Below are 25,449 nucleotides of genomic sequence, written 5' to 3' on the forward strand. Positions count from 1 at the left end.
ATGTGTGCTAAGAATAAAACCTCGGTCCTATATAAGAGCTGCTAGTGTTCTATATAACTGAGCTATCTCACAAATGTGCTTGCTCAGTATTTATTGCTGTATGTAGATAAAAAGTTACTTTCCAAGTTACCTATTTGGTGTGTGTATGGGGGCCAACATTGACAAACCTATTGTATGAATGTTGCCAAACCCTGGTTACTCTAGAAGAGTTATTTTCTACATAAGTCATGAGATACATTCTTTTGTTTTTTAATGCTAGACATGGGGATAGAGGACACATCTAGTAAAAAAAAAATTCTTTCTCTGATCCCTATATAAAAATTTCACTGTGAATTTTAACTCCAGGCAAACAGAAACACTGTCAGCAGCTGGAGACAGCAGAAGAACAACTATGGCAGTCTGTGCTCTCACTTCTGCTTCCCTGGGTGGTTTATGTCATGGCTTGAATCACTGTGGGAGGATAGGTATTATGCTGTTGACAGTAATAATTTGCCATATCTTCAGGCTGCAGGTTGGTGATCTTGAGAGAATACTGTGTGCCAGATCCACTGCCACTGAACCTCGATGGGGTCCCATCAGCCAAGCTGGTTGCAGCATAGATCAAAAGCTTAGGTGATTCTCCTGGTTTCTGCTGATGCCATGCTAAATAACTGTAAATATTCTGACTTGACTGGCATGTGATGGTGACAGTTTCTCCCACAGATGCAGACAGCAACCCTGGAGACTGGGTCATCTGGATATCACATCTGGCACCTAGGATTGGATAATTAAGAACAAATTTCTGTACAATTAATTCTCTTAAATGAGGACTTTCCCAGAGATCAGGCAGCTATGGCCACACTCAGGTGCACAAGTTTCTAATTCTGTCTTCCTTACCTATTAACCAGAGCAGCAGGAACCCCAGGTGCTGAGTGGGGGTCTTCATGTCTGTGCTGGGACCTGTGTGATACTGACTCCAGCTCAGCATACAGCCTGACTATGAAGAAGTCCTCAGGGCAGTGGGCTGGGCTCTGTGCAAATGCAAATCAGCAATGACTCATTGGTTTATTGTTGATTTAAGAAGTCACTGCTTCAGTATGTCCTGAGTTTCATGTATGTCAAAGCCAACAAGGGTTTGTTTGTAGAAACTGCTCCTCTATGGAAAACAATGGACAGAATCAGTCTGTGATTTACACCTTCTTTTGATTTCTGTAATACTCAGTGTAGACGTTTCCTTGTTATTTTCCCTCCTTGACAGGGAATGTCAGATATGGTGCATTCCAGAAAGTACATGAATGTTTGCAGGTCCTTTCAAATGTAGCTGTAGATGTTATTGATGCTATGCAGCCTATTCTATTCTATTATCTGTTTATTTGTGAGAACAATTTAAATTAAAATGTTCACACTTCCTTTACCAATCTCCAAATCATCTCATATATCCCACATACTGTCTTTCAAATTATTGGACACTTGTTTTACTGTTTTTGTTCATATATGTATTTGTATACACAAATATATTTTAAATATAAATTGTTGAGAAAATATACTGTTACTTGTATATATGTTTTCAGTGGTGACTATTTGGCCTGAGACAAACAATTCTGTGCACTTCCCTGGGAAGAACACCTCTCCTACACCCAGTTTTATTCAGTTGTCTGGAGTTACATAGAATTGAAGTCTCATGGACTTTATTGTATCCAGTTTGTCATGCTTGTTGGCATTCTACTTCCTTAACTCTGTAATGTTAGTGAGACTTTACAGTATAACTTCTGATATCAGGAAAAGACACAAAATTACAGTAAATTTCTTAATTCTATGGAGCTTACTTTCTGTCAACTCACTTTTTCCAAAATATTCCCTGAGCCTTGGGGATATGGCGGTGTTTAGAAGATGCATCCATGAGATTGAGCACTGTCCCTCACAGTAGATCTCAGCAGGAATCATTCATGCTAATAATGATTACCAGACTAGTAACAGAATAACAGTGGTGCATTTACGTGCACCACACATGTAAAGCAATGCAGATAGATGAAAAGAAGGCATCAGATGCTATGAGGCTAGAGTTGTGGGCCACCATATGGGTGCTTGGAAAGGAAACTATATCCCTCGAATAACCACCAAGTACTCTTAATCACCGCGGCACCACTCCAGCTATACATTTGCAATTATACTGAAATATATATTACTGACATGGCATTATCAATATAAAAATATTTGGCATTTAGCAATGTTGGGTATCACATAGGTCTGTAATTAGTGGCATAAAGAGGCCATTGAAAAACACTGCTTTCAGCTTGATTTTTAGATTCATAGTACATATTTGTCTTGGAAAACTGAAACATATCTCAATGTGCCCAAATCAGATATTTAGTATTACTTTCCTTCCATGACATAATTTGCTGTCTTACTTTTTAAAATAATTTTATTTATTGACTTTTTTCTTTGGTTCACATTTGTGCATTCATAAACTTTGTTCTGTGGACAGAAATCTAATAAGAAAACTATTATAACTAGGACCATTGAGACTACACATCAAATCATATATCATATATGAATGCTTCATCACTACAACATCTGAAAGCGTATTTCACAAAACATGTTTTCTTCCTATGAAGTCCAGTACAATTTTATAATGGGAGCCAGTATAGGTTTGCATAGATGTCTGGCACAGAGAAAATGCTAGGAGATCCATAGGGATAAGCCCAACTAAGAATCTTGACAGTGTTGGAGAGTCTACCTTTGTTGCACTTCCCCTATAATGAGATTGGTGAAACTTGGTTACCATTCATGAAGCCTTGTCCCAGTAGCTGATCAAAGCAGAAACACACACCCACAGCTGAGCACTGAGCCATACTCCTAGAATCCAGTTGCAGATACAGAGGACAGATGACCAAATGAACCAAGAGGGAACTGGAGATACCCACAGAAACAGTTGACGTGACCTAATGAAAACACGCAAACCCACAGGAAACCAGTATTGGTCCAAACTAATTTGTACTTTTACAGTGGCTTTCAGCACTTAGACGGATGTCCTCCTCTAGGTAAATGCATTACTATTGCCATCTGCTGGATAGACTGGTGATAGACCAAGCAGAGCCTAGAGGAAAAACTGAGGCTGATAATCAGTGGAAATCTAAGTTTGCTAGGGAAAAGAAAAACAAAACAACAACAGCATCAAAAGGCAAAGACTGGAGTGCTCCTCACTCTGCTTTATCAGAGAAAAAAGAGGAATTGTGCAAATACTGTCAGATACATATATGTCAACACATAAACATGTACCCCAAATCTTGCAATCAAAAAACAAGGAAATATTGACAAGAAGGCATTAAACATAGATGAAAAATATTGGAAAATATGTTATTTCCTATGAATACATTCTATATATACTAACAGATATTATGAGTTGGAGTGGGGATACACAAATAATGTATATCAGAATTATGGACCAAAAGTCCATTTGACACACTTATGCTGCCAATCAACCTAGGCTGGTGTATTCTCAGGAACTTATATTGATATAGAGTGGGAAAGAACACCCACTATAAAATCATTTAGTAACACTCTGTTGACTATCCCATGCAGGTGACTATATGTAGTACACAGTAATGTACACCTGTTTTAAGCGATTGTTTGCTGGCACTGCTAAGCAACAAGGATGAGAATTTACAATTTGAAGTAAGGTTTCTACTGAGTATGCAGGCTTTGAGGAAATTATAATTAAAATTTCAGTTAAGGTAACCTCTCCACTATTGCTTAGATTGTTAGGTGGGTTCATTCTTGTGGACTCCTGGGAGTTTCCTTACTGCCAGGTTTCTCATTAAGGCCATAATAGCTCTCTCTATCAAGGTATCTTCTCCCTTGCTTTCTTTCTCTGTCCTTTAACCAACTGTACCTTCCTGATCCCTCATGTTCCTTCCCCCCTCCCATTCTCCGCTACATTTTTTCCACCTTCCCAATATTACCAATTTACTAGGAGATCTTGTTCATTTCCCCTGTTGCCTTTCCACTATAATGATATTGAGTTACCTTAAATGCCATCAAAGAGCCTTCATCCAGTAGCTGATGGAAGTTGAATCAGAGATTCACAGCTAAGCACTAAGCTGAAATCCTGGAATCCAGTTGTAGCAAGGGAGGATTGATGAGCAAAGTGTTCAAGATCTTTCTGGGGAAATTCACAAAAACAGCTTACCTGAGTAAGTGGAAGTTCACAAACTCCAGACTGAAAACTGGGTAATCTACATAATCTTGAACAAGGCCCTCAAAGGTGGTGTCAGCTGGGGGACTTGGGCAGTCTATGCAGTCACTGGCAGTGGTAAACATATTTATTCCAAGGACATGAACTGATTTTCAGAGCATATTCCTTATGGAGTGATATTGTCTCAGCCTAGATACAGGGAAGAGGGTCTAGGTCCTTCCCCAAATGACATGACAGACTTTGATGATCCTTCAAGGGAGGTCACACACACTCTGAGGAGTGTATGGGGATGTGATGGGGAAATATTAGGGGAGATGGGAGGATGGAAGGGAGAGAAAACTGAAATTGGTATGTAAAATAAAATTGTTTCTAGATAAATAAATAAATGTTCAGTTGAAACATCATAAGGAGTAGGACTAGTTATGAATAAATAAGGGACTCCTAAATATCAATATAAATGAATAACAATGTTGTTAATTCTATAACTTTACAAGAAATGTGAGCTTTAGTTTCAAATAAAAATTTTAGACAGGACAATTAGTAAATCCAGCATAGCTAAAACAACTCTGTACAATCAAGAAATTCAGGAGGCATCACCATCCTTGACTTCAAGCTGTGTTATAGAGCTATAGTCCTGAAAACAGCTTGATATTGTCAAAAATATAGACAGGTAGATGGATGGAATCAAACTGAAAACCCTGATATTAACCCACACACCAAAGAATGACTGATTTTTGAAAAAGAAGCTAAATTACACAATGGAGAAAAGAAAACATCTTTAACAAACGCTGCTTGCATAACTGGTTACTGGTGCATACATGACTGCAGATAGGTCTCTATATATTGCCATGAAAAGAACTTAAGTCCAAGTGGATCAAAGATTTCAACATAAATCCAGACATACTGAACCTGTTAGAAGAGAAAGTGGGAAGTAACTATGTACGAATTGGTACACGAGACAGCTTTCTCAACATCACACCAGTAGCCCAATCATGCATATCAACAATTGATGAATGAAACCTCCTAAAACTGAGAAGTTTCTGTAAGGCAAAGGAAAAAGTCAACAAGACAAAACGGCAGCCTCCTGAGTGCTGGGATTAAAGGCGTGCGCCATCACCGCCCGGCAGTCATTTTATTCTTACTGTTATTTTGTCTATGCCCATTTTTATGTTTTTATGACTTTGTGTATGTGTGTGTGTGTGAGTGTGTGTATGTGGTGTTATTTTCTTTGTGTATTTCTTACTCTCTTGTCTGCTTTTTTTCAAAAGAAAAAAAATAAAGGTTGTGGTGTTGGACTGTAAGGCATATGAAAAGAGTTTTGCAAATATTGCATGATAAGAAACTATGATCAGAATATATTTTCTGAAAATCAATTTTTAGTTAAAAAGGTAAGAATAATCAATAATTTTTTCCTAAGACATCAAGATAGATTTCTTAAGTTTGTGTCAGTACATGTGTTGAAGGCAAACATTCAATCTAGTACAAAGCTTCTTAAGGAAGATCCAGCGCCTTTACTTCAAGGAAGTTCACAATCTCCTTTCATTAATGCATGCAAACATTATCAATCAACAAACACCTTACCCTCTGATTTTCTGGTGTGAAATAGAATAACCTAAGCACAGTGGAACATAAATTCATTATTTATAATGAAAGTATGATCTGGATCACTGGCATGTGATCTTCAGCTAAGCAGTATGTCTACACTTCTTCATTCATGATAGCTCTGTTTTATTACTTCTATCATGAACAGACAATGTTCATGATGATCTCCATTCACATGTAAAGAAAATGAACTTCCATCCTTGCCTTGATTCTGAATGCAAATATTTCTCTGCCTAACGTTGCATTGGTGATAATTTTTTGCCCTTTCTGTACAATCCTATTTATCTGACCCTGAAACATTTTCATCTACTGTGACCATCATCTCTATGTACCTGGAATGGGTAATTGTCTTGCCTATTGTTAGGGTGATTTCTGCATGGAATAACTGTACCTTTCTCATTACATGTCCTCTGTCCCAAAAAAATTAATCTGTAACACTGAGCTCTATCAAGCTATGTTCCTTCATATCACTCTGAAACTCTCCTGTGGCTACAACTTCCTATAGTCTCCATCTCCATTCCTGCATAGTTGTCTATTCACTTAATATATATGCCAAAAAGACAATCAATATCAGCAAAATAAATATTGAGCAGGATATTAATTTAATACTGGATTAATTAATGTATGTAAGTGTCATGCTAATGACTCGGTGCGTGTGAAAAGTACATTATTAGGATTTTTTTTACGCTGGCAAGGAGTTAAACTATCAGAATTATATCTGGAAACAGCTGGCTCATTGCAACTAAGCTAAGTTCAGTTCTGGTTTTATAAAAGTCTATCACAATTGTACTCATTATATATACAATCCTCTATATGGTAATTTAATATAAAATAACTACGACTGAAACTTTTCAGGTAAAATACATGACTTCAAACTTGGAAGATGGCTCAGTGAGATGAGCATCAAGTCTTCCAAGTCACCTAAAATTAATACCTTTGATATATGGAACCTATTTACAAAGTGTATAGGACAGTGTTAATCTAGGTATTGATAAGTTAAAGCTTCACTGGAAGCTTGTAGGACAGCTAACATAGAGTATGTCATTCCAGTACAGCAGCAGGAGTATTGGGATCCATGTCTGTATACAAGTTAAACTCTGAATTTTACAAATGCTTGTAAATATGCACATGCTCATCTTCATACATAGACACCAAACGCACACACACTCTCTCTCTCAACCACACACATGTACACACATGCACACAAAATTTAAATATATTCTCTTCTCCCTATTCTCAATGGCATTCCTTTTCTCCTTCCCGACAATATGTTCTATGTCCACGTCTTTCTCATTTATTTTGCATCAAATACTGTTAATTATGGTTGCTTGTACAAGCATAGCAATGACATATTTACTTAAGCAGGAGTACTTTTCTAGCACCTACACCATAGAGGATGATAACTTCACTTATTCTTAATGATCACTAATTGCCCATGCACTCTCTGTGTGGGGTAGGGCTTTATGATTACCTTCTTCCTAATTATTTAATTTTGTGTGAGTATTTTCTTTATGCAGGACACCTTGGACTGTATAAAATAGATAAGAGACTGGGAGTTAGTGTCTTACCTTATTTTTCTCTTTGTGCCCTGAATGTACACTTATTGTGACCTGTGACCACTTCATTGTACTCCTGCAAATGTGGTTTGTTTGCCATGATGACATTTTTTTAAATGTATTTATTTTATGAGCACTTGTGGTATTGCTCACATATATGTGTGTCTGCCTCATGTATGTCTTGTGCATTAGAAGTTGAGAATGCATCTAGTCCGTTTGTGCTGCTTTAGAGAGTGTTGAGAGCCTCTATATTAGTACAGAGTATTGAATATATGTTCTCTAGAAAAGCAGCCATCACTGTTATCTCATGAGATATACTTCCAGGGCTTGAAATGTATGCTTAAACTGAAAGCAATAATGAATTTTCCATTGCTTTTGAGAGAGTGTTTTATTACAGCAACAGGAAAATTAACTAGGCTGAGGAGAGTGTAGGATAAACACATGGAAAGAGATAGACTTTGACAGCCTATCAGACTGAAGATTCTCCTTTGATGGGACATCTATGCATGAGAATTTTCTCTCATGTCAAATCAAGTTTACTCATCTTGAACATTCAATATCATATTGACAGTATGCACATCTTATTGATGATACTCTGGATGCATCCCCGAAGAGAACGTCTATCACAACCATTCCTGAGTAACATTCTGAACTCCTTATTTATTCTCCAATGAGCTGAATACAACTATGGAAATATGCATTCTCCTTGGAGCTGGGCACATTTTGTAATGACAGCATATGGCACTGAAAAAAAGAATTTTCATGAGTAACATCAGTTTTCCTTAGGATTTTTTCTCTAGTTTTGAAAGGATGGGTTATAATGTGTAAAGACAGAAAGATAAGACTAGTAACCTAAAGAACCCAAAGAATATCATGAAATATGTACAATGTGCACTCAGCTAAGAAATTAGCTCATGAAACTGAAGTGATTCTTGATATTCAATGACTTAGGTTAAACTAACTTAACAAAGCACTAATGAATGAACACAAGTTTGCTTATGTGGGGTATTTAAATGTTTTTTATCTTCACTTCAAGAAAAGTACAAGATCAAAAATGATATGAGTTAAAAAGGCACAACGCATGAAAGACGATATAAAGTACTTGTTTTTCTAATTCTGTAATGGCCATTTTGATTTGGGAGAAGGATCCATGAAATACATTTGAAAGTATAAAATTCAATGAAAAGATCCACTCACTTCCATTCTATCTCTGTAGAAGTTTATTGGGTTTTATTGATTTGTTTATGACTAATTTAATATACATTGTTATTTTTAGTAAAACTACTATGATAAATTTTACAATTTTTTTAGTGCTACTCTTTTTTTCCTTCAGTTCTTTTTTTATTATTTATTTTTAAGTTGATATTTAGATTCGAAGCAAGGTTGCTTCACAAGTCAATTCTAGGTCCCTATCCCTTTCCCTCCCCTCCTCCTGTGCCCTCTCCCCAAGCCCCCCATTGTCCCCTGATTTCCCCAGGGAGGGTGAGGATCTCCATGGGGTGTCAATAGTCTGTCATTTCATCCAGGGCATGGCCTAGACCCTCCCTCAAGATTTCAGGGTGAGAGTGCATCTCACATTGTTGGATGGGAGTCCAAAGTCCATGTGTATACTCGGGATGAGTACTGATCTACTGCCCAAGGCTCAATAGATCACCTAGGCCTCCTCACTGACACCCACATTCAGGGGGTCTTGAGAGGTCCCATGCTGGATGCCCAGACTGATGCCTGGGATTCAAAAGTTAAGCCTTGTCAGGTTAGCTGTTTCTGGGGGTTAAAACAGCCCAGTCTTAATCCCTTCTGATAGCCTGTATCTTTTTATGGGTGAGTTAAGGCCATTAATGTTGAGGGATATTAATGTCCATTGATTGCTCATTCTTCGTCGTTTTGCAATGGTTGTTGTTGGTGTAATTATGTGTGAAATTTCACCCCTTTTTTCTTTTGGCTGTTGGTAGAGAGGGATTCTCGAATGTGTATGTTTTTCTGGTTGTAGTTAACTTCCTTGAGTTGGAGTTTTCCTTCCAAAACTTTGTGTAGGGCTGGGTTAATGCATGGGTGGTTCAGTGGTAGAATTCTTGCCTTCCAATATTCTTTTTTAAGTGCACATGAATCCATAAGGTTTCTTTAAATTTTAAGGATCATATAACAAGGTAAGTCACCTTCCTTAATAGGAATGTACCAAAAAAAAGTATGAAGAAGAACAAGAATAATACATACAACACAGCACTTATATATTCCTACCCTGAGTCTTTTCTTTGACCCATAGAAAAAAATATGCTATATGAAGTCAAATCAGTTTTGTCTCCTGCTGTTTTGAATACCTAATCATTCTCAAGCTTTTGCTGAGTCCATCAGATGAGCTCAGCCAATCCTGCAAATGGCTTCACCCCAACACATCCTTGCTGATTTGCATATGGACAGAAGACAACCCACCACTATGAGTATTTCTGCAGAGTGTGTGGACTGCATGTGTGGAAGTCATTCTCAGTGAAGGTACAGCATCAACATGGTGGTCCTAGCTGGGCTCCTTATAGTGCTGGTGTTCTGGTTTCCAGGTAAGGAAGACAGAAATGGGGGAGCAGTGTGGTGATTACTGCTTTGCTATTTATGGAAATTATCCTATAATATGGTTAATACTAGACATTTGTTGTATTTTTCCAAACTCAGGTGCAAAATGTGATATCCAGATGACTCAGTCTCCATCCAGTCTGTCTGCATCTCTGGGAGAAACTGTCACCATCACTTGTCATGCCAGCCAGAACATTAATAGTTGGTTAGCCTGGCACCAACAGAAACCAGGGGTTGCTCATAAACTCTTAATCTATAAGACTTCCAACTTGCATAAAGACATACTACCGAAGTTCAGTGGCAGTGGATCTGGGACAGACTACTCTCTCACCATCAGTAACTTGCAGCTTGAAGATGTTGCTACTTATTATTGTCAACAGTATCAAAATGTTCCATTTACAGTGATACAAGTCATAACAAAACCTCTTAGGAGTGCATTGAAGAAAGACTGAGTGCCTCAGCTGCTTGTTGTAGTGCCTACACCTGCTAACATTTTGTTGCAAGAATTGGCTGGGCTTTGTAGGTCTTTTGGAGGATTGCAGAGAACAGCCAATGTGGCTCTTTTATTTTTAACTCTCCTCCTCTCAGGTCCATGAGCACAGACATGAGAGCATATCTTATATTTCATTTAGAAGCAGTTTCTTTTATGTTTATGTCATCCAAATTCTCCACTCCTAGTGACTCATATGGCAACAAGACACCTCTAATGATACCTCCAGTAAGATTAATTCAAGAAACTGCTGTCTTGATAACAAAACATCATGGTCTGTGACATGCTTTGATTTGATGCTGCAATATCCCATAAAGCTTACATTGTAAATACTTGGCTCCAGTTTTGGATACTTTTATAGTAGTTTCTAGAATTCTTAGTTGTGTGTGCTCAAACTTAATGAGGTAGTTCAATGGAGAGACACTTTGGAATTTTTTTATCTCTTGCAGTTTCAAATTGAGCTCTTCTTTCATGTCCACCATGGTGCTAATGGAGTGACTCCAAGTGCCTTCCCTCTATTTATGTCCTTAAAGCTCTGAAAAGCTGACAGAAATGAAATCTGTGATTTTTAAATTGATTCTATCAAGTATTTTCATCATGATATTACAAAGGTTACTAACATGAGGAGTCTACTATTTCATGAAGTACACATTAGAATTAGGTTATTCTTAGTGTTTACTTCAGTACACTGATACACAGCGTTCTTTCTCCAAAAAGCACAAGAATGGTTTCTATATACAATTTGTTGCTGGAAACAGAACAATTGATTTTCCAGATCCTTCCCTATCAGCCCATAGAGCAGCATGCATGTGCTAAAGACTTTCAAGCTGTGTAGTAAAGCTGTAATTGAGGAAATTATAGGAAACATTGTGTGGAAAAGTACAGTATTGAAAGTACTTATAGTGCAGAGAATTGTCACATGGAGATTTTTTTAACAAAATGAAGATTTCTATTAATTTGCATAGTGACAAGAAAAAGAGAAATGACATTGTTGTAATGGCAGTCTTTAAATCAGATTGAAACTTGTTGGTATACGGACTATTTTGGCCAATAAGTTGATTTTCTAGTATGATTTACCATAGTATTGATCAATTAGTGGCCTTTCAATGAAAATTTACAATCAAAGTACGAGAATGTAGCATCAATCAGCAACTTCATGAGATACAAGGATAAATGTAAGGATGACAGTATCATCATGTCAGTACATTGCAATTTGGGAACAATTTTCAGTGAGTTTGTGTTTTCACTGATATGAGAATTTGCACTGCAAGTCAGAACCTACCTCGTAACCAGCACCCATCTTACATTTAGAAGCCAATTGGCTGAGCATCTACTTCATCTTATATAATCCAGTAAATATAAAATACATAGAGTGTAGATTCCACGTTTCTGTGTCCAAGTTGCTTTTCATATATCAATTGCCTTCATAGCTACATCAGTCTAACTAATGAGGCCATCAAAATTCCTTATATACAATGACTTTTGTGCTTATGAAATGGTGAGTAGTATACTGTAAAGCCAGGTTACTTTTGGAAATATGCTCAACTGATGTAGGCTAACACAGTCTAAGAGCAGTGGGAGCCATTCTGGTTTTCACTTCTGTGCCTCTCAGTGGATTATATTCTGACTTGCCCTACTGAGTGGGAGATATTCCAATAGTGATGACAGCAATACTTTAGAACAGTTTCAGACTCCAGGCTACTAATAATCAAGGTAATATCAGTTCATTCACACTGAGACTTAATGGGACCAAATCTTCCAATTTGAATGCACCACATAGCAGCAACTTAGAAGATTTTTCTGGTTTCTACTCATGCAATGTTGACCGATGCCAGGAGCCATGGCAATAAATACAGCAGATAGCAAATAATACTGAACAGGTCCGTCTAATAAATGAGTCACTCTCTGATGGTGAGTCCTATTAGGCATGGACAGTGGAATCACAAATTATGAATACAAATCATTTCTTTCTATAGTTTGTAACATCCTCTGTTGGTAATACATTTTGCTCATGAGTAAATATTTCAAATTTGGGGCATATTTATTTCTGTGCCCAACTGACATGAAGATGATTTCATCTTAAATGTGTAATTTTGAAGACGAAAAATATGCTTTCACACCTGGGAATTTTGTTCCATGAAACTTTGAATGACTTAGAAAATCGTTTTTCATTGTAGTCACAAACATAACTTTTTAACGATTACCTGATTACAATCTCAAAGTAAGTTCAGATTAGACCAGATACCCCTGCTAATTGGTTGCAAAATAAATGTTCCCAAAATGCATGAGTATGGTCTGCAAGCCTCTAACACCTGCACAAATGGGAGTCTCTCAGCAGAGATCCTGTGGCTACACCATCACATCAGCACAGTAGCTACAGCCTGCATGTCTCACACAACAACTTATATGTCTCTCCATAAACATTTCAATATTTCAATCTAACAGAAACTGGTACTTTTTGAGATTGTTAATAAAATATAAATTTAAAATTATTACTACATTGTATAGAATATAATGCACAGTTTCTCTGTTTTTTTTTTTTTTTTGGTTTTACAAGACAGGGTTACTCTGTATTATTTTGGATGCTGTTGGTCCAGCCCGGCCTCGAACTCACAGAGATTCTCCTGCCTCTGCCCTCCGAGTGCTGGGATTAAAGGCGTGTGCCACCACTGCCTGGCTCAGTTTCTCTGTTTTTAGACTCCCCATTAGGTTAGCTTTATAACTCCCCTAGTATCCTTTATAGTCTATCTCCTTAGTAAGAAAAAAATAATGGCTGGTCTTACTTTACAGCTTTGGCTACCGCACTAGATAGGAAACACAAAGATTTATTATATGTGTGTTATCCAGATGACTCTGCTTCTGATCCTTTGCTCAAGAAATTAAATACTGTTGTGTAACGAAAAAAGAGACTTGAATTCCACAGGAAAAAAGAACGAAAGGGACCATAAGAATACTTGTGTTCCTTTTGCTAACCCTCAGATAGAAATCTAGTTCTCCCAACACCATGGATTTTTTTTGCAAACCCTGTGTGAAGCCTTGTAGTTGGTTCTCTGAGACTGTAATAGACCAGCAAGCAATGGTAGCTTTTACCTCCAGATTTGCATACAAGAAGATTGCGTCTGGGATATTTGGATGTCACATATAAAAACTGACTCCAAAGATACAAATCAAATACCAACAGGATAATGCATGTTAAATAAGAAATTAATCGAACTACCACACATTCCCTACAGTAACTGTTAACTAATTGTATATTATTCTTTTGTTTAACATAGACTGAGCAGCAGGAAATGAAGTAACTGTGTAAGGGTCTCATGTCCATTTACCCACTGCAACTGACAGCTCTCAATGTATAACCAGACTTTGAAGATGTCCTCATGACTGAGAGCTGTTCTATGGATCATGCAAATGATCAGCAGATTGTCAGGGCTCAGTACAGTTGCAGAACTCGATCACCTTCATAATCATTCCATTATAGTGTCTGCAGGTGACCCAGACTAAATATGCAATGCCCATGTTTTTTTCTGAAAAAGCAAAATGTTAATCATGGATCCTAAGTGGAACATGGTGTTTTGAATAACTCCATGCTCACATCATGCTTTATTTGCTACTGTCCCATTAGGACAGGGACATCCAACACATAACTATCTCAGGAGGCCAAGGACATTCCCAAGGATGTTTTTCCATGTTGACTTACTCTCATCTTTGCCCCATTTAATTTAATGTTTGTTAGGGAATAGAAGGTCAACAAAAAACGTCACAACCTGCGGAGAATATTTCTCCAATAATGGAAAATGACCTGAGGTTTCTTACAACGTATCTCTCATGCTTTGCCTTCATCTTGTGAATTGGACCCCTGCCCTGTCATCAGCTCCTATGAATGACAGCCTTCTTCCCTTACCAGTTGTTCTTTCTCCTTCATCATCAAGAAGGAATGCAAGTATACGGTGTTCCCCAGGCCTAGCACCATATTTTATCCACCTGCACTTCTGGTTCGAAATTTGCTATATCATTCTCAAATTAATTTTCATCATATTTCTATTTGTTGAGACATAACAAAACAATCATGTCTGGTGAAAGAAATTCTGAAATTTGTAGATGGAGTTTTCCTTTATTCAATATATGGCCTTCTGCCTTGCTTCCCTCACATAGAGTCTATATTATGTTTCAGATATTTGTCTTCAGTAAGTTCTGGAAATTGGCTGATCTATTAATATTTAGTATGTGCTCATTGACATTTACTCATAGGGGTAATGACCTTGTTTTTCTATCAATTAGCTGCTAATATGCACATTTCCATGATATAAAGTAAACAATATTATTTATACAGATATAAATAGGGGATACCCTGTTGAATTTGGGTAGACAACTTCCCACCACAGGAATGGCTTGATTATCAGTGTGCTGCACTAGAGTTTATTCATACAAGATGATTACTAGTAATTACCACTCAAATTGTTATATACTCTATGTGTTTGTGAGTATGTTTAAATGAAATGCTTCATCAGTTATATTATGTTTTTAATAAGACATAATGTCATGAGTAGTCCTCAACAATAAATTGATATATATTTTAAAAATGTAAAACATTTTACAATGTTAAAATATTAAACATTTCAATATTCTTGCTAATCCACAATGACAAATGATCATTTAAAGAACTAATAAAACATTAAGACAGATGCTCCTTAAACCAAAATGGGAAATGATGGCCCTTAATTCTAGGAATATCATATTAGACTCATTATTTACTTAACATTTTTTGGAATTTAAAAACAGTGATCTTATTCTAGCAGATGTATTATTGTAAAAAGTATTGAGGGTGATATACTACAACCTATTTGGTGTAAAGAAAACTCTTTGATAGAAAATGAAAATGTTACAATTGAGGAAGAGGATATCCTTAGATTACAATAAACACAGGAGATCATTGGTTTCCAGAAAACTACTAAAATTGAGAAATAAGCAAATAGCCATGAATTTAACCCTGGCTTGTCTATTTAACAAATTGCTCATCTGAATTTTTGGTCAGACACCTAAAAATAGTACAACATATGTTTTCTATGACAAATTGTACAATTCCTAACTGAAGATAATTGAAAGAAGTAGTCAACAAAGGAAAAAAAAAGATTGGTCAATATCTGACGCAAAATAAAAACAACTGAATCAATTTTCTTAGACATGGTTCAATCCCTAGTGTTTAAGAAAAGCAAAGACATTTTATTGGGGTTATTTTCCAAAGCCTTAAACTGAGTGCTATTCCATTATATGTTAATAACTCAGCTGGATTCCAGAACTGTATGAGAATAGATAGAGTTTTTGTGCTTCCCTATAAAGAAGGTGTAAGTTTGAATTCATCTTATGATTTAAGAATGTAAGGACATATTATTTATATTGTTCATGAAGATCATTGATTGAACAATTATATCTAAGGGATGACTGTATTATTGAGAATGAAGCAAAAATTGTGAAAAACTGTTCATTTTATTAGCTAAACACTTTAGAGAAAATATCCACTAATGATCATTTCATTCCACTCTCTTTTGCTGTTAGCACAATCCTATTTTCATGAAGTTAGATAAATTGATACACTGGAGAGGACCAGAAGCTGCAATTAAAAGTTGTAAAATTGTTACATAATTATTGACATATTGAAGCAGGATTGTGGATAAAGTAGATGGCTGAGTTTGTGCAAACAAGAGAAGACATGAAAACTCACATTGCAGTTCTTCTGGACTTATTTAGGATCACATGGTCAAATGATCAGATTGCTTTTCTCTCTTAGGAAGATGGACTTTAGATGGGGGAGAAGTTTACTTGTTCCTAAGAATACTTCATCTGACTTCAGGTATTTGAGATTTTGGAAGCAGTAGTTAAATAATAAATTTACTAGACTAGTTAAGTATGTGTGTGTTTGTGTATGTGTGTGTGTGTGTGTGTGTACTCATGTGAGTGTTTTGTTAACTCTGTTGTATAAATCTCATTTCTTCTCATAACTCTGTTATTCTGGAAAGCTTATCTCTTCGGATAAGTCCTGAGAATCATTTCCGTGTTTTTGATGCTAGGCCTGGAGAAGAGGACAGAAATTTAAGACACGTAAGACATACAATTTTTTCTCTGAACCCTATGTAAAAATATCACATTGGGTTTTAACTCCAAGCAAAGAGAAACACTCTGAACAGCTGGAAAAACCAGGAGGAGGAGTCAGGGCAGCCTGTAGTAACACTTTTGCTTCTCTGGAAGGTTTATGTCAAGAAGTGAATCACTGTGGGAAGAAAAATCCTACCCTGCAGGCAGAAATAAGTTGCACATCTTCAGAATGCAGGCTGCTGATCTTGAGAGAATACTGTGTGCAGATGCATTGAAGATGAACCTGGATGGAACTCCGTCTTTCAAGTTGGTTGCACCATAGATCGGGAGGTTAGAAGGATTTCCTGGTTTCTATTGATACCATGCTAAAACACTGTAAATGTCCCCAACTTGCCCAGCATTTGATGGAGACAATTTCTTCCAGAGATGCAGTCAGGGAGCCTGGAGATTGGGTCATTTCGATGTCAAATCTGGCACCTGAGACTGGAAAATTAAAAAAATAACTTCCACAAAATTAATCACATTAAATGAGAATTTTCACAGAGACCAGCCAGATCTGACCACAGTTACATGAATTCCAATACTGTCATCCTTACCTGTAAACCAGAGTAGAAGCAACCCCAGGATCTGAGTAGTGGTACTCATTTCTGTGCTGCGAACTCTGTGAGCCTCAATCAAGCATAGGGTGTGACCTGATGATAAAGAAGGTTTTGGATCAGTGGACAGTGGTCTGGACACATGAAAATCAAAAATGACTCATTGATTTATTTTTTTCTTTTGCAATTCTTTTTTTACCTTTTAAAAAAATTAAGTGAGAAACAAGCTTGTTTTATATGCCAATCTGAGCTCTCTCTCTCTTCCCTCCTCCCCTGCCCTTGTCACCAGGTCCTCCAGTTCCCCACACAATATCAACTCTTATTCAATGGGAGGGTGTGGCTCTTTAAGGTGAATCCTCAGTGACTGTCATTTCATCCAAGGCAGGGTCTAGGCCCTCCTCCAACAGTCCCAACATGATGTGATATGGGCACTCAAAATCTATTTGTACACCAGGTATAAATACTACCCTAGGTCCCATAGATTACCTAGACCACCTCACTGACACCTACCTTTAGGTGGTCTGGGTTAATCCCATGCTTTCCACACAGCCATCAATCTGGGGACCCATAGCTACCCGTTGTGCAGGTCAACTGTTTCTGTGGGTTAACCCGCCCAGTATTAACTACTTTGTCCATCAGTTCTTTCTTTCTTACATTGGATTCCATGAGTTCAGCTCAGTGTTTGTCTGTGGGTATCTAGCTCTGCTTTCATCAGTTGCTGGTTGAAGGTTCTGTTTCCTAGACACTCTGGCAGTGGGATTATACGCTGGCACTCATCTGTTTAATATCTAAAAATCCATAAATGTGTGAGTACATACCATGTTTCTCTTTTTGTGACTGGATTACCTCACTCAGGAGGGTTTCTTCTAGTGCCATGCATTTACCTGCGAATTTTAAGATTCCATTGTTTGTTTCCACTGAACAATACTCCGATCTCCAATGTGTAAACGTATCACATTTTCTCTCTCTACTCTACAGTTGAGGACATCTAGGTTGCTTCCAGGTTCTGGCTATTATAAATGATGCTGATATGCACACAGTGGAACAGACATCCTTGTTGTATGAATGGGCATCTTTTGGGTATATGCCTAAGAGTGGAATTTCTGGGTCTTGTGGTAGACTGATTAACCCCACATCTGACAGGGCTGATTTCCAAAATTTACAAAGAATACAAGGAGCAAATCACCAAACACCATATGATCCAATCAAAAAGTGGGGTACAGAACTAAATAGAGAATTCTCAGTAGAGGAATCTAAAATAGCTGAGAGACAGTTGAGAAAGTGCTCAACATCCCTAGCCATCTGGGAAAGGCAAATCAAAACAACTCTGAGATACCATCTCACTCCTGTCAGAATGCCTAAAATCAAAATCTCAAATGACAGTTTTTGCTGTAGAGGATGTGGAGAAAGGGGAACACTCCTCCACTGCTGGTGTCGAGTGCCAACTTGTTCAGCCACTTTGGAAATCAGTATGGAAATTCCTCAGGAAAATGGGAATCATTCTACCACAAGCCTCATTGATTTATTAAGTCAGTGACTTGATAAATGCCTGTGTTTCACTTGCATGTCAGTTCATGGTCACTTTTCATTAATTATCATTTCATGAATATATGTGTTTGCAAACCCATTTATATTTCTAATATAATCTGTTGAGATGTTACATATATGTATGTTTTCAGGGCTGTGCATTTCATAATAGACAACCAGTCCTGTGCTCTTCCCCAACCCTTCACACAACAGTAACAAGAGGCTTTAAAGATATGAAGTTTACACTCATATTATCTCACCACCAGTCTTTTTCATGACATCAAATACAGGGGTGATATGGTCTATGTCTCAGGAGTAAGAAGTTGTGGACCGTCTCTCCAAGAGAAAAAATATAGTACACACAAAGAGTTTATTTTCATAGATTCATATCATTCTCAATATTCATGATAGAAAAAAGTGACAAAAGAGAATTCTTAATAGCCAAAGAAATGTCAAACAATGCCAGACTTTCCATGTTCTATAATTATCCAAGGTGTACAATTTGATATAATCTGCATATAGGTATAATGATTTCTCTCTGATTCACTGACAAAATTTTTCCTTTCGCATTTATTTTCTCAACAATGGAAATATTCCTTTCAGGTTATGGGATTATTCATTCCAGCAGATTTATCAACTAAGTAATCGACTACAGTGAGTGACAGCAGAAAAGGAAACAGTTGTGACAGTGATCACCGTATCCAGCAAGATGGTTGTCTAGTCCCACAGCCTTATCTCAGGCTTTTTCCTATCTGTTACACAAGGAAACATCAGGATTCTTTATTTTCCACTGAGTAACTGTGGTCAATAAATGTGCTCATACCACATTCACAGCCATTGGAAGGGACTATAAAAAATACTGGAAACAAACATTTTGAGTAAATAGACACTTGACCCCAATGCTGCAAAGATTCGTTGTTTAAAGTTTGGTGATCATAATTTATATAGACATTTGTTTTTGCCTCCTCCTGTTGGATTAATTTTTCAAGAGAGGATAAGGTTGTTTCTTTGTCTAAATGGAGCCCAGAAAAAAACAAACAATAATTCATGGCAAATTGTTACTTGCTCAGAGAAACTAATAGTCCAAACCTGGGACTATTTTTCTGTTAATGATTATCAGCATGAGGAAAAATCCTACATAGATTATCACACATAAATATGTACAGAACACATACAAATGAAATCCATATCTGACTCCAAATCAGTAAGTATATTGGTCTTGGAAACTAATTAATCACGGACTTGTTGCCACAGTGAAAAAGACACCAAGGTGTAGAGCCCCAGCATTGAATGTTCATAGTGGTGCACCCCTTTTGTCCCAGCTCTTTGGAGTAGGAAGCAGGATTCTACCAAGACCTACATGAGACCAGGATTTGTCAAGAAAAAAATCTGATTTTGAAAATACTTAGAAACAATGATGTGTAAAACAATGTTGGGTTAGAGCCACTGATCTTTCTCGTGCAGGACTAAATAAGAAGCAGGAAGTTGAGAGTTTGCACCAGCAAACCCATCTTGTTGAGTGATCTCGATCTCTGACTACAACCTTTCCTTTTGTAAATTTTGTAAATTAATTTTTTAAAAGCCATCTGTCACCTGTCAGGGGTAAATATACGAACATTGGGGTGAAGGTTAGGATGACTGCAAAGAACTTTGGAAAACCAGTGTCTCCAGAGCTGCCTCATCCAACTGAAGCAGGAACTCTTCTAAGGCTTTGCTCATCCTTCCCATTTGAAAGTAATGGCCCTGAGTCCAAAAATGTCTGTGAAAAAAAGTGAGGGTTTAAATTTGTGATCAGGAAACCCAGGTAATTTCAGGAACAAATTTATAGAAGCCATAATCTGATAAACACATTTATGAGCCAGAAATAAACATAAATAATGATTTTATAGCATCTGTCATGAATCCAATATTCTGCCTAATGATGATTTTGAGAGGAATATGGCCTTTCATTCTCCTCAGCCAAGGCTGTTGTTACAAATAGGCATGAGCTTCTGAGACAAGCTTTACAGGGATACCATCTTACAGTAGATTAGTTAGTAAAAAGTGCTGAGACCAGTCTCAAAGAAGTGGTCAGAGGCCTGAAGACATTTGTATATGCTAAGTGGGTCAAGATCTTGGGAACTTCTTTCACAAATTTGTACTTTTATTAGAAACACACTTGTTTACACATCCATTCCCTCAATCCCTCACCCTGCCATCCTCCAGGGTTCCCACTGACACCCCCAACCCACCCATCAACCACTCCACAGGCATCGTGAGGCTCTCCACTGGGGATCATCAAAGTCCATTACATCATTTGGGGGATGACCCAGGCCCTCCTTTTGTATCTGGGCTGCAATAGTATCCCTCCATGGGGAATTGGCTCCTAAATTCCATTTGTGACCAAAGAATAAACCTTAGATCCACTGTTAGAGCTTCCATAGACATCCCTGGCCTCCTAGATGGTACCCATATTCTGAGGGCTTGATTTGGTTTGAGCCCAAGATTAAAACTCATGGTCCCCCAAACTAGGGGAGGGGGAGCAAATTGGAAACATGAGGTGGGGTGTGGAGAGAAGAGGGGTGACACAGGACAACTGAGACAGGGGAGGAATAAAAGAAGAACACATATTGTTACTGTGATTTCTGCATGGAATAACTGTGCCTTTCTTGTAAGGTACCCCTCCCATTACATGTCCTCTGTCCCAAAACTTAATCTATAACACTGAACACTATCAAGCTATACATCTTCATATCACTCTGAAACTCTTCTGTGGCTCCAGCTTCCCACTGTTTCCATCACCATTCCTGCATGGTTGTATATTCACTTAATTTATACACCAAACAGTCAATCAATATCAGCAAATATGAATATTGTTCAGGATATTAATTTTATATTGAATTAATTAATGTATACAGGAGCCATACTAATAACACGATGTGAGTGAAAATTACATTATTAGAAACTTTTTACCCTCTCAAGGATTTAAAATATCAGAGATCTATCTGGATACAGATGGCTCATTGCAAATAGGATAATTTCAGTTCTGGTTTTATAAAAGTCTTTCGTAATTGTACTCATAAAGTATACAATCTTTTCTATGATCATTTAATATCAAATACTTAGGACTGACAATTTTCAGGTAAATTACATCACTTCAAACTTGGAAGATGGATCAGTGATTTAAAGTACTTGAGCATCAAGTCTACCAAATAACCTAAAATTAATGCCTTTGATGTATGGAACCTACTTACAAAGTGCATAGGGCAGTGTTAATCTGGGTATCGATTAGGTAAATCTTCACTGGAAGCTTGCAGGACCTCTAGCATAGGGTAGATCTATCCAGTACATCAGCAGGAGTAATGGGATACTTGTCTGTATACAAGATGGAAAGTTAAAACTTTGAAATCTATACATACTTGTAAATATGCAATGCTCATCTTCATACATAGACACCAAACACACACACATACACACACACGAACACACACACACACATGCACTCACATGTACACAAAGATTGATGATATTCTATTCTCCCTACTCTCATTGGCATTCACTTTCTTCTTTCCAATAATTCTTTTTATGTCCATGTCTTTTTCATTTCTTTAGAGTCCAATACTATAAATTATGGTTGCCTGGACAAGAATGGCAATGACATGTTTACTTAAGCATAAATACTTCACTAGAAGCTACACCATATCTGATGATAACTTCCCTTACCCTTAGTGATTATTAATTGCCCATGGACTCTCAGTGAGGGGTAGTGCTTTATGATTCCATTCTTCCTAATTATTTATTTGTGTGTAAGTATTTTCCTTAGGCAGGACACCCTGGGCTATATAAAATAGATAGGAAACTGAGAGTTAACACATCTCCTTGTTTTTCTCTTTGTACCCTGAATGTAAATTTATCGTGACCACTTCAGTGCACTCCTGCAAATATGGTTTGCTTGGCATGATGAAATTTGTTCTTTTAAAGCTCTATTTATTTTATGAGTACAGGTGCTTTTGCTCACATACATGTCTGTGTGCCTCATGCATGTCTTTGTGCATTAGAAATTGATGAGACATCAAGTCCATTAGAGCTGCTTTAGAGAGTGTTGAGAGCCTCTATATTAATGCAGAGCATTGAATATATGTCCTCCAGAAAAGCAACCAGCACTGTTATCTCGTGAGCTGTATTTCTTGGACTTGAAATGTAATCTTGAACTGAGAGCCATAATAAACCTTTTATTGCTTTTGAGAGAGTGTTTTATCACAGCAACAGGAATATAAACTAAGCTGATGAGAGAGTAGGATAAATACATAGAAAGAGATGAACTTTGACTGCCTATAAGACTGAAGATTCTTCTTTGATGGGACTTCTATGCATGAGAATTCTCTCTTATGTCAAATCTATGTCACTCAACTTGAACATTCAATATCATGATGACAATGTGGGCACATCTTATTGATCCTACTCTGGATGCATCTCCCAAATGTACATCTATCACTACCATTCCTGAGTAATATTACCATCTCCTTTCTTGTTGTCCACTGAGCTGAATACAGCTAGGGAAATGGTTATTCTCCTTGGAGCTGGGCACATTTTGTGATGACAGCATATAGCACTGAACATAGAATTTTCATGAGTAACATGAGCATTTCTTAGGATGTGTTCCTTTTGTTTTGAAAGAATGGATTATATGGTGAAAAGACAGAAAGATAAGGTTAGTATTCTATAGCACACAAAGAATATCATGAAATATTTACAATGTACACTGAGTTAAGAAATGAGGTGGAAATGAGGAAATTGAGATGATTCTTGATATTGGATGTCTTTGGTTAAACTATCTTAATACAGCAATAATGAATGAATGTAAGGTTACTTATGTGGGGGTTTTAAGTGTCTTTTATGTTCACTTCAAGAACAGTACCAGATCAAAACAGATATGAGTTAAATAGACACAACTCATGAAATATGATATAAAGTAATTGTTTTTCTAATTATGTAATGGATATTTTCATTTGGGAGAAGTATTCATGAAATACCTTTGAAAGTATAAAATTCAGTGAAAAGATTCATTCAATTCCATTCTAGCTCTGTAGAGGTTTACTATGTTTTACAGATTTTTTATAACATAGTTTGATGTGCATTGATATGTTTCAGCAAAACTACTATGATAAAGTTTGCAATTTTCCTTTTTAGGGTACACATGAAGACATAAGGTTTTCTTGAATTTCTAGGATTATATAACAAGTTCAGTCACATCCCTTAATAGGAAGGTACCAAAGAACAAGTATGAAGAGGACCAAGAGTAATAAAAACAACACAGCCCTTAATATTCCTACACTGAGTCTTTTCTTTGACCCATAGAAAGAAACATGCTATTTGAAGTCAAATAATCTGTTGTGCCTCCTGCTGTCTTGAATACCTAATCATTCTCAAGCTTTTGCTGAATCCATAAGATGAGCTCAACCAAACCTGCAAATGGCTTCACCCCTTTTCTGATTTGCCCACCACTATGAGTATTTCTTCAGAGGGTGTGGATTCCATGTGCAGAAATCATTCTCAGAGAAGATACAGCATCAACATGGGGGTCCTAGCTGAGCTCCTGAAGGCGCTGCTGCTCTGGTTTGCAGGTAAGGAAGACAGAAAAGGAGGAGCAGTGTGGGGAGTACTGCTTAGCCCTTTATGGAAGTTATCTTCTCATATGGTTAACACTATATATTTGTTCTATGTTTCCAAACTCAGGTGTGAAAAGTGATATCCAGATGACTGAGTCTCCATCCACTCTGTCTGCATCTCTGGGAGAAAGTGTCACCATCACTTGTCATGCCAGCCAGAACATTAATAGTTGGTAAGCCTGGCATCATCAGAAACCAGTGGATGCTCCTAAACTCTTAATCTATAAGACATCCAACTTGCATACAGGGATTCCATCGAGGTTCATTGGCAGTGGATCTGGGGCAGACTACTCTCTCACCATCAGCAACTTGCAGCCTGAAGACAATGCCACTTATTATTGTCAACAGGATAAAATTGTTTCTCTCACAGTGATACAAGCCAATACACAAACCTCCTAGGTGTGCGTTGAAGTAAGACTGAGCTGCCTCAACTGCTCATTGTAGTGCCTGCACCTACTAATATATAGTTGCAAGTATTTGCTGGACTTTGTAGGTCTTTGTGGGAGATTGAAGAGAACAGTCAGTATGTCTCTTTTACTTTGAACTGTGCTCCTCTCAGGCCCAAGAACACAGATATGACAGCATATCTTATTATTCACTTAAAGCAGTTTTTTTGTGTTTAAGTGATCCCAATTCTTCTCTCCTTGTGATTCATATAGCAACAAGATACCTCTAATGACACCTTCAGTAAGACTATTGCAATTCAAGGACCTACTATCTTGATAACAGAACCTAATTTTCTGTGACATGCTGTGATTTGATGCTTCAATATCTCATAAAGCTTGCATTGTAAATACTTGGCTCCAGTTTTGGATACTTTTATGGTAGGTTTTAGAATTCATAGATGTGTATTTTTAAATTGGATGATGTGGTTCAACGAACAGATACTTGGGCATTTATTATCTCTTGCAGTTTCAAATTGAGCACTTCTTTCATATCCATCATGGTGCTAATGGATTGACTGCAAATGCCTTCCCTTTATTTATGACCTGCAAGCTCTGATAAGATGACACAAAAGAAATCTATGCTTTTTAAAATCATTCTATAGGGTATTTTCATCATGACATTGCAAAGGTTGCTAACATGAGGAGTCTCCTATTTCAAGAAGTACATATTAGAATTCAGGTGATTCTTAGTGTTTATTTACAGTACACTGATCCACACTACATCTTTCTCTAGATATGTCCAAAAGCACAAGAAT

The 25,449-nt window shown here is 37.2% G+C and overlaps 1 gene segment (V, D, J or C); it reads right to left on the minus strand.

Annotated features, from left to right (window-relative positions):
* Positions 1–430: 430 nt before the first annotated feature.
* LOC121138503 lies at positions 431–1,004 on the minus strand. The segment is given in 2 exon segments: positions 431–753; positions 877–1,004. Coding segments are annotated over 2 exon segments (414 nt in total).
* Positions 1,005–25,449: the final 24,445 nt, after the last annotated feature.

This window comes from Mesocricetus auratus, unplaced genomic scaffold, assembly GCF_017639785.1.
Source record: "Mesocricetus auratus isolate SY011 unplaced genomic scaffold, BCM_Maur_2.0 contig_11249_pilon_obj, whole genome shotgun sequence".
In the NCBI taxonomy this organism is placed as follows: domain Eukaryota; kingdom Metazoa; phylum Chordata; class Mammalia; order Rodentia; family Cricetidae; genus Mesocricetus; species Mesocricetus auratus.